General features: G+C 56.5%; 1 protein-coding gene across 1 annotated transcript; it reads right to left on the reverse strand.

Annotated features, from left to right (window-relative positions):
• Positions 1-1,727: 1,727 nt before the first annotated feature.
• On the reverse strand, positions 1,728-10,550 carry RPL3L (ribosomal protein L3-like). The gene is made up of 10 exons (XM_008943115.1): positions 10,531-10,550; positions 9,482-9,674; positions 8,848-9,016; positions 7,862-7,997; positions 6,966-7,152; positions 6,374-6,534; positions 5,632-5,733; positions 4,415-4,510; positions 3,751-3,870; positions 1,728-1,775 (listed from the first exon to the last, which is right to left on the reverse strand). Exons 1-10 carry the CDS (start codon positions 10,531-10,533, stop codon positions 1,728-1,730), a joined length of 1,215 nt encoding a protein of 404 aa, XP_008941363.1. The 5' UTR covers positions 10,534-10,550.
• Between the last annotated feature and the right edge of the window lie 370 nt (positions 10,551-10,920).

The following is a 10,920-nucleotide window of genomic DNA, read 5'->3' on the forward strand; positions in this document are numbered from 1 at the left end:
TGGAGCTGAGGGTGTGCCCGAAGCTGGGTGAGCGGGAGGTGACCTTCCTCCACGTCATCGAGTGGATCGAGAGGAAGCTGCAGCACGAGTTCCAGGTGCCTGGCGGGCTCGAGGTCTCAGCAAACCCCCCTGAGGCGTGGGCACTGCTGCCACCAGGGATAGGCAGACCTCGGTTTGGGGCAGGGTTATCTCCACTGAAAGCCAACGTCTGATCTGACTGTCCAGCTTTGGACAGTCAAGAAACACAACCCCAGGAGACAGCTCTGAGGGGGGGGGTGCTCCGAGCGCTGGAGGAAAAGAGGTTTCCTCCCAGTACAGCTGCCCTGCCCCAAGCTGGGGCATGGTCAACAAGCTTGGGAGATTTGCCATCACAAGGTCAGCAGTCTCCCACCACAAGGTACTCAATTTTGGTTTCTGCTTCTCACCTTTGAGACCTTTGGTCAAAGGGCAGAAACGTTCCCGGAGATATTTAGGTACCCAAATCACCCCAAAGAGCTGCCAATTTGAATGGCTTTGAAGTCCTGGTTCCTGCCCTCTGCTGTGACCACCCTTGAAGTCATACAGGTGGGCAGGGCAATGAAAAACTGCCTCTGCTTGTCCCCACCCTGAGAAAATGCAGAGCTGGTGGTTCCTAGGGCCAGGCACAGTCAGCTGCTGCTGAGAGGATGGGAGCCCAGGACCTTCTGCTCACAGCCCCAGACCCTGACCCGAGCTCCTGTGGCTCCTGCCAAGGCCACGTCCCAGCAGATGTGCCAGCAGCCAGGCAGCAGCATTCTAAACCAGTGACTTGTTATTCTGGATTCTTCTTTTCAGAAAATTCTGGTGATGCCAAACATGGACGACCTCATCATCCCCATCATGCACTCTGGCCTGGATCCTCAGCCACCCTCGGGGGCACTGCCCAGGGACCTACCAGCCAAGGGAGAGAAGCGGCTCTGAAGCGCAGCCCCACGAGCACGACACTGCACAGAGCTCAGGGAGCTCACTGGGACATGGGGCTGCCCAGGGCCTGGCCACCGACCACGGCCAGGGCTGTGCCATGGGGCCTGGGCTGCCTGGTTCATCTCATCCTCAGCACTTTTGTGGAGGACCCTCCTCAATACCACAACCACGTGTTCAGAGCGGAACCAACCCAGGCCAAGGGGTTTGCTGGAGACCCAAGAACTTCGTGCACCTCCTCCTGAGGTTCCCAGGACTGCTGGCCGTGGGGGGCAGCTCTGGGCCAGTGGAGGGCTGGGTTCTCCATGGTCTGGTTCCCAAAGAGGGTGCAGGGCACCCAGAGTGGTTCTGCACCAGAGGAGTCGTGGTAATGGCTGATCCCAGACATCAGCTCCAAGAGCCGTCGCTCCTTCCCCACAGGCAGCTGGACTGCAAGGAGAACACGGGTGGGAAATGAGTCCCAAAGCAAATAAACCCCTCCCTGCCCAGCCCTACCTGTGAGCCATCTCATTGTGGCCCAGGCCCCACATCAGCCAGGACCTGGGGTGTTGTGTGGGGAGAAGTCCACGGGTCGTACTTGCAGCTCAGCCGAGGGAGTGCCTGGGTGTGTGAGTGGACACAGGGCCAGGGAGATGGGGCAGGGGAAGGGAACTGGGGGGCCCAGTATCCCCAGCAGAAACTGGGGCAGAACAGCAGGGCAGCCCTCCTGAAGGGAGGCAGGCAGCAGGCACGGCTTGAAGCCTTTTTATTGAAGGTGCCCTGTTAGGTGGCCTTGAAGATCTCAGTCCTTACAGCTCTTCCTGCTTCGTTTTCACCAAGTGTTTCTTCTGAGGGCCCTGGAAGAGAGCAGAGAGGAGAGCCCTCGGTGTTAGAGGTGGACAAACCTGGCCTACAAGGCTGCAGGTGGGGAGCAGAGCTGCAGCTCTGGACCCCTTTCTGCTGGGCAGTTCTGCTCCTGGCCTCTGCTCCCCAGCTGGGAGCTCTGTGCTGCCACCCACCAGCCACCCCAGGGGCCTCCCCAGCCCTGCAGGAACCAGGAGCAGAACTTCATCCCCCTGCACAAAGGATTTCTTTCTCTGGACAGCACGAAAGCAGCCAGAGTGCAGCAATGTATGAGAAGTGTGCTAGATACACAATTGCATTAGAAATAGTGTGGCCAGCAGGAGCAGGGCAGGGAGCATCCCCTGCACTCAGCCCTGGGGAGGCTGCACCTCGAATCCTGGGGCCAGTTTTGGGCCCCTCCCTCCCAGCAGGACCTTGAGGGGCTGGAGCGTGGCCAGAGAAGGGCAACGGAGCTGCTGGGGAAGGGTCTAGAGCCCAAGTGTGGGGAGGAGCAGCTGAGGGAGCTGGGGGTGCTGAGCCTGGAGCAAAGGAGGCTCAGGGGAGACCTTCTGGCTCTGCACCGCTCCTGACAGGAGCCTGGAGCCAGGGGGGGGTCGGGCTCTGCTCCCAAGGGACAAGGGACAGGATGAGAGGGAACAGCCTACAGTTGCCCCAGGGGAGGTTGAGGTTGGACATGAGGAACAATTTCTTCCCTTGAGGGTTGCCCAGGGCTGTGCCAGGCTGCCCAGGGCCGTGGTGGAGTCCCCACCCCTGGAGGGGTTTCCAAGCTGTGGAGATGTGGGGTGAGGGACACGGGGCAGTGGGGACCTGGCAGTGCTCTGAGCCAGGTGGGCAGTCAGGGGACATGAAGGGGAGCAGTAGTTCTCCTGAGGAATGCTACCAGGAGCCTGCTGTGGTGGTGGAGCAAGTGCCAAGCTGCTGGAGGAGCACTGGATGAGCCACAGCCTCCCACAGCCAACAGCACAGATCCCCATCAGCCAACTCAACAGAGCCTGAGGGCTTTCCACCAGCTAAGGAATGGGGTTGTCCAGGACCAAGCAAATCCTACAGGAGGAGATGGCAAAAACAACTTACACACCTCTACTTCCAGCCAAATGTAAAGTTTTACCACAACAGAAACCAGCAAAGAAAGCAGCTGCAAGCAGCCAAAACCACCTCCTGTCACTAGGATCCGTGTCACAGCCACTCAGGACTCGCAGTGACAGCAAGAGCAGAACACAGAACAAGCTCCTGAGATAAAGGAAATCAGCTTATCCTCTAAGGAGCTCTGTGGAGGCCCTGCAGAGCCAATCCCCCTGCCCAGGGCTCAGAGGCTTAGGCAGCTCCACGGGGGCTCTGAGCTGACAGCCCAGGCCTGGATGCACTCCCTGGGCTCTCATCTCCCTCATTTCTCACTGAACTCCCCCCATTCCCCATTCAGCCTGGAGCAGGGTGCAAAACTATTCAAGAAACTCTACTTGGGTTGGATTTATTTAAATATTCCTTCCTTTTCTGCCAGATTTAAGAAAAATATGCACTGCTTGGCCTCTCGGAAAGCTTCCTGACAAAAGAATCCCAAATTTGTGCCTGAATTTGACCCAACCTTTTCCTCTTAAGAGCATTAAAGCTCTAAATCATCCCAAACAACCCCAAGCAGCACACAGCCACGGGCCAAAGGGACCATATGTCCCATGTGGTGCCTGCCAAGTCCAGGGCTGCTTTAAACCATCCCGTGGTGAATGGAAACTGGTTGGCCATATGGGAGATTTATTTGCTAGTGGGATTGTCTTGGATCCCTCCCCCAACCATCATCCTCTTCCTTAGCAGAATATCTGTGTGTGAGTTGAATCCATGCCCATCTTTTATGCAAGACAGACCCAATCCCTCCTTGGGCTGCTGTTGTGTCCAGGAGCAGAGGCTTGGTTGGAGTGGAGCAGTGGCTTTAGCCCCAGCCAGGAGCGTGGCCTGGGGGCTGGAGCTGACACTCACCATGAAAGCTCTCTTCTCCTGAGCTGTCTGGAAGCAGCCATGGCCAAACTTGGAAGTGGTATCAATGAATTTGAGTTCAATGGCTTCCTGAGACCGACGGCTCGTGTGCACCAGGAGGGACTGGAAGAGAAGAGTCACAATGCATCAGCCTCGTGGCTGCAGGCAACCTGGACATCTGCTCTGGTGGAAGCAGGGTTGAAATTGCTGGGCTTGGTGAGCAGTGGATGAGCAGCTGGTTGGACTGGGTCACAGAATCATTAAGGTTGGAAAAGATCTCCAAGATCAAGTCCAACTGTCAACCCAAAGTGACTGTGACCACTAAACCATGTCCTGAAGTGTCATGGCCACACTTTTTTTGAACCCTTTCAGGGATGGTGACTCCACCACCTCCCTGGGCAGCCTGGGCCAGTGCCTCACCACTCTTTCAGGAAAGAAATTCCTCCTAATACCAAACAAAATCTCCCCTGGCTTAACTTCAGCCCATTTCCTCTGCTGCCAGAAACCATCCAGCTGAGCACCACGTGCCCCAGGCCCTCTGCAATGCAGCAGCAAGGACCTGAGCAGGCTCCCTGCCCAGCACTGGAGGCAGAGGTGTTCTCCACGAGGTGAATCTGTGCAGGGAGGGCTCCAGCCCACCCCCACCCAGTGCTGGCTGTGCTCTCACCTTGCGCAGGGTGAGCACACGCTTCTTGGTGCCCACCACACAGCCCTTCAGCATGAGGAAGTCGTTGTTCACCTCCCCGTAGTGAGGAAAGCCACCCTGTGGGGACAGACAGGGAGAGGGTTGGCAGGCAGGAGAGCTGGGGGGGGAGCAGATGTGTCCACAAGTGGCCTTTGCTAGGGACTGAGAAGGAAGTGGCTGAGGGGCCTTTGAGCTGACAACACTTTGCACCCTTCAGATCCACCAGAGCATGTCACAGAATCCCAGAACCCCAGCGTGGGGGTTGGAGGTACCTCTGGGGATCATCTCCTCCACCCCCTGCTCCAGCAGCTCACCCCCAGCAGGGTGCCCAGGGTCACAGCCAGGAGGGTTTGGAATCTCTCCAGAGCAGGAGACTCCACAGCCTCTCTGGGCAGCTGCTCCAGGCTCTGCCACCCTCACACCAAAGAAGTTTCTCCTCCTGCTCAGGTGGCACCTCCTGGGTTCCAGTTGGTGCCCGTTGCCCCTTGTCCTGTCACTGGGCACCACTGAGCAGAGTCTGGCCCCAGCCTCTTGCTCCCCGGGGCCCTTTAGCTCTTGCTCAGCACTGCTCAGATCCCCTCTGAGGCTTCTCCTCTCCAGCTCAGCAGCCCCAGGGCTCTCAGCCTGGCCTGGCACAGAGATGCCCCAGGCCCCTTAACATCTCAGGAGCCTCTCCAGGACTATCTCCAGTAGCACCTTGTCTCTCAGGAACTGGGGAGCCACACTGACTCTATGATCCCAGCTAAGGAGCACCCCAGAAGAGCTGGGAACTGCTAACCCTGTGCTGCACTCTCTGGAGCATGTGGGTGAACAGAGAGCAGAGCTGGCTAGGTGCCCAAGTGAAAAGTCTTTAAAAAAGCCAAGTAAATTTTTAAACCAAGTAAGAAACATTTATCTGCCAAGTATTGGATTTTTAATGTAATTTATCCTTCCTTTTCTTTTTAAACAAAGTTCACAGTTCCTGCCCAAATTATCAGCTGAAAGTTAAGTACTTGGGTCTACCCCTGGGCCTAAAAAAACACCTCACAGAGATGGTTTTCTGTGTCCAAGGTATGAGAAAAGGAATCACTGCATTTCTTCCAGGGAATTTCCTTCCAATCACTTCCCATGCAGCTGTCTCCAGCTGAGGAAATACTTCCCTGGCTCAGATTCCTGCAGCCAGGGGCAGCCCCAGCCCTCCTCCCCCCCTCAGCCCTTACCAGAGGGGTGATGGTCTTCTCGGTGATGTCGTAGCTGGTGGAGGCATTGTTCCTCACCACCTTCCCCTCCTCCACGTGGACACCACGGCCAATGCGGTAGATCTGGGAAGAGAAAAAAATGGAGCTGGTGACATCCCTGCCCCTCACTGAGAGGTTACAGAACCACAGAATCATGGAATGCTTCATGTTGGAAGGGACACTCCTCCAGTCCCACCCCTCTGCGGGGAGCAGGGACATCCCCAGCTAGAGCAGGGTGCTCAGAGACACCTCCAACCTCCCCTGGGATGGTTCCAGGGATGGGGCAGCGACCACCTCTCTGGGCAGCCTGGGCCAGGGGCTCAGCACCCTCAGCATCCCAAATTCCTTCCTTCTCTCTAGTCTAAATCTCCCTTTTTCAGTTTAAACCCCTCACCCCTTGTCCCATCCCAACAGGCCCTGCTAAAATGCCTGTCCCCACCTTTCTGACAGGCCCCTTTAGGTACAGGAAGACCACAGGAAAGTCTCCCCAGAGCCTTCTCCTCTCCAGGGTGAACAAACCCAGATGTCCTAAGGATGACACTGTCCTTCATCAACCTGTGCCCCCTGTGACGTGTTGCTTAAGCAGGGAAGAAGCACCGGGCAAGAGACGGAGAACTCGAGGAAGTCTTCTAGGGACTCATCAGAGAAGCTTGGGGGAACAGAGACCACCACGAAGAGGCTGGTGAGAGGGAGGAGGGCAGGAGGGAGCCCCCCTGGGCCATACCTTCTTGTTGAGCTCGGTGCGGTGGTGGTAGCCCTTCTGGCCAGCCCGGGCTATGGAGTAGCCCACCCGGGCCGGGTGCCAGGCTCCGATGCAGGCCACCTTGCGTAAGCCCTTGTGTGTCTTCCTGGGGAGCTTCTTGGTGTGCCAACGGCTCGTCACCCCTGCCAGTGTGACCAGACAGGGTGGTGAGAACACGGGGGGAGAGCCAGGGCTGGTGTCTGGGTGCTGGGGAGGGGAGAGTCTCATCCGTCTCCTGCGGTTCTCGGAAGACACCGCGTCGGAAGGAGACCCAAAGCTGTCAGGCCAGAGCAAGGAGCTGTTCTCACTTCCCATGGAAGGGGTGGCTGTGAGAAGTGCAGGGCTTTATGTACCCACAGTGCCCCCCGAGCCTCCTGGGAGGACAGCACACGGCCAACAACACAGCCTGGACTGTGACCAAGGAAACCGATGGGACTGCATGTCATGCTTGAGGTCCAGAGGCTCTTTGCTCCTCCCTGTGCAACAAGTTGGGGGGTTCTCAGCCTGCCTAACCCTTGTGTCCACATGAGAAGGACAGAACCCAGCCCCTGGCAAGGGTCTCCCTGCTCTGTACCTTTCATGCCGTGGCCCTTGGTCACGCCGATGACGTCGATCATCTCGTTCTGGCTGAAGACACTGTGCACAGAAATCTGCTTCTCCAGCCTCTCCCGCACCCAGTCGACCTTCTCAGGCACTGTGCCCCCGTTCAGCTGGATCTCCACCACGTGGGCCTTCTTCTGTCGCAGGGGCAGCAGCCTCATCTGCATCAGAGGGGTCACCCACCACTTGTGAGGGGCACTGGGGGTGAGCGGGGCCACCTCGTCACCACCCCTCACCACCACACTGCAGAGATTTCTAGCTGCCACCAAGAGGTGCCTCTGCTCTCTCCCAGTCCCAGCTCCCCCAGTGAAGCCCCTGTCAAATCACCTCAGAGGGACTTGGAGGCTCTGTGCCAGCCCCAGGTGAAGGTCTGAGCCAGTTTAGCTCTGCCCAGGCTCCAAAGCAGGCGTGAGCTCCAGGGGTCAGGAGGAAAACAAGCCCTGTGTACCCAGCCACCAGTGTCTGGCAAAACTGTGCCTGCTCGGGGGTTATTTTTGCCCAAAACATTTGACACCAGTTGCTAATTTGAGGTGATCATGGGGCCTAAGGTCTCTTGCTACCACAGGGCTCACCACCTGCTGAGGCTCTAGGCAGTCTGCTCTTCTCCACGAGGCATGTGGGCTCCCCAGGGTGCTGAGCCACAGCCCCCTGAGGCAAACCCCAGCTCAAGGGGACAGGATTGGTGTCAGGAGGTGGCTGGAAAGCTCAGCCAGCACTTCCCATTGCCCCACAGCCCTATCCCACACCCTCGGATGGCTCAGCCTCCTGCAAGCCCACCAAGACCCCCCAAGATCCCAACAGCCAGGCCCTCCCCATGCTCCTGAGCTGAGGGAGCCCCTCTTTGCCCACCCCCTGGGGCCAGGCCCTGACCTGCGTGTGCATGATGACACGAATGACCTTGCAGTACTTCTTCATGGCTGCAAAATCCTTCTCCAGCTGCCTCTTGCCATCCTCATCCTGCCACTTTTTGCAGTACTTGGTGAACGCCTTCTTCTTGCTCTTGTGCCTACAACCAAAGGGTTGAAGCTCCAGCAGAGCTGGTTGGTGACGTGCTTCAGCCTGGGGGGGGACACGTCCCCTTGCCACAGACCTCCCCGTGGGCACAAGTGGCTGCCTGAACCTTGCCTGACTGGTGGGGCCACCACACAGGGTTTTGAGGTGGGAAGAGGAAAGTGAATAAGGAGCTGTGAAAAGCTCTGGTTCATTCAAACCTTTTGGCATGAGGAATCCAGTCGTCTCCCACTGACTGGCCAAGTGCCATCAAAACACAAGCACCAAATCAGAGCTGAGTGGAGAAAGGAGAAAACAGGCTCCGAGAGGGATCAGAGGCATGTGGTGGGTGGATCTCAGCAGCACCTCTGCAGGAGACACGATTCCTACAGTTATGAAATTCGTGTTTCCATTTTCCTCTCTGCTGGTGTGGGATTTGGGCTGTCAGTCTTTCCAGGGGTCACATTCTGCAGCATTTTTTCCCCCTGACAAATTCAGGTTTAGTCCCTTCGTTTGGTGCCTCAGCTCAAGTGTCCCAATTAGATGGAGAGTTGATGGGCCCGGCCTACACAGAGGAAAATGAACCTGCAGCCCATGCTGCCATATGCTTTGTGGAGAGCACCAGCTTACTTCAACTATTAGAATAAATCTACATATGCATATGATGACTCCCAGCACCAGGCTGCCTGCAGCATCTCTCTGTGTGTGACTAAAGAGCAGTCTCAGCCCAGCCCAGAGGCAGGTGCTGGGAGCTGAGGGGTTTGCACAGCCAGGCATCACGGAGAGCTTGTGGGGGAGACCTGTGAGGGACCCCCCTCCCCCCAGGCAGCACCCCCAGGACCCTCCCCAGGCACTGAGGCACAAACCAGTTCTTGTAGAAGCGCCGCCGGCACTCGTCGCTGATGTGCTCTGCAAAAACAGTCTTGAAATTCCTCAAGCCCTTGGGGGTTTCGATGTACCCCACCACCCCCACCACCACCATGGGGGGGGTCTCGATGATGGTCACGGCCTCCACCTCCTCCCTCTTGGAGATCTCTGCAAGGTAGTGAAGGGAAATGGGGCTCAGCTTTGTCTGGGATCAGATCGCCCCCCGGAGCCACCCGTGGCCCGTGCCAGGGCAAGGTCACACTCTGCTCCCAGCCAGCCTCAGCCCCCCAATCACAGACTCATTTTGGTTGAAAAGGATCTTTAAGATTATCTAGTCCAACCATCCCCCAACCCTGCCAGGTCCCCACTGCCCCGTGTCCCTCACCCCACATCTCCACAGCTTGGGAACCCCTCCAGGGGTGGGGACTCCACCCGCTGAAGGACCACGCAGGGTTTGATCCCCAGACACTGGGTTAGACCCAGCACACTTGAACTCACCCTCCCCAGGCTGTGGGGAGCAGCACATGGGATGGCTCCTGCCCTGGAATTTGGCTGTGTGCCCCACCACCCACTCCCAGGAGCAGCCTCACCCACCCAGCACCCCCATGTCCCCCCCACACCCAGCAGCCTTACTGAGCCCAGGCCTGTGCACCTCCCGCACGGTGTGTGTCATCCCAGCCTTGTAGCCCAGGAAAGCTGTCAAGTGGACTGGTTTGCTGGGATCATCCTTGGGCCAGGACTTCACCTTCCCTCGGTGGCGACGGCTCCTCTTGTGGGGCAGGAAGCCCAGGTGGCCGTGCCTGGGGGCAGAGAACTTGCGGTGGGACTGCCCAGAGGAAGAATCAGAAAGATCAGGTTCACTCTCAGCTCCTAGAAGACTCCAGGACCCAAAGCACAATGGGACATCTCCCCTTAAACATCAGTGAACACTGGGGGGATTCTAGGCTTTTAATTCCAACATGAGAAACAGAACTCTATAAAAAGAATGGATTTTGTTAAAGCTTCCATCATGGGCATTGAAGAATTTAGTAAGTTTCTGGACAAATGATGACAGTTAACCGAAAAAAAACAAGCTTGAGCATGACCTCCCTTCTTCTTCTAGAGGGCTTTGAAGGAGAAATACACCCTATAACAAGCCTGCCCTTCTGTGATGTTAATTATAATGATTTATTTTGTATTCCGCAGCACCAAAAGGGCCTGCTCAGAATTCATGGGCTTCGTGTCATCCAGGCAAATGGCACCAAACAAATGCAGCTACCAATCAAGAGAAAAGGGAAAGGATGCCCAAAGGAATCAGTAATAAGAACATGCACAGGTTAAATATGCACCTTGAACACCAAATTAGAAGAGCTAAGTATATAAACCCCAATCCCAAAGTCATGCTGAGCTGAGCAGGGAGAAAGCCACAGCCCTTCAGACATGGACAAGTTCTCCCAGGGCTGGCTCCAAGGCAGGGGAACTGGGGCTCAGCCCCAGCAGCAAAGGGTTAGAACTCCATCCACATCAACTCCCTCCTTGCTAAGATCAGTCCCAGCACCTGGTGGCACTTTCAGCCAAGCTTAGACTCCAGCCCAGGTGGAGCTACATTGAGCTGGACCCTGTTCCAGCTGCACTACCATCACCAGGAATCCAGCCCTATTCTCTGCCCACAATCAAAGGTAGCAGTGCTGAGCTTTACAAACCATGGGACGTCTTCAGCCCAGGTCAGCCGCAGAAAGAGGTCCTCAGGAAGTGCCTCCCCAGCCTAATACTTAAGATGGTTATCAGGCTGAAGACACAAATTTAGCTCCTAGCTTCACCCGCTGCTGTATTCATTTCATACTGGGCCAAGCTGGCAGGTTGGATGTAACAGTTGTGGTCTGGTAAAGGTCAATTGCCAGTGTCTCAGTTTACCCCTCTCCCTCCTAAACAACCTGAACTTCAACGGCAGCAATTAGGGTCACTTCCTAATGGGGCACCACACACCCAGGGCTGCCAGCATCCACACTGGCCACCCCAACCTTGCTGCAGCTGGCTTCTCTGGGTAGGGACAGAGTAAAAATCCCTCCATCACAGAATAACAGAATTGTTTT

This window comes from Merops nubicus, unplaced genomic scaffold (assembly GCF_000691845.1).
Source record: "Merops nubicus isolate BGI_N331 unplaced genomic scaffold, ASM69184v1 scaffold33610, whole genome shotgun sequence".
NCBI classification, from domain to species: Eukaryota; Metazoa; Chordata; class Aves; order Coraciiformes; family Meropidae; genus Merops; species Merops nubicus.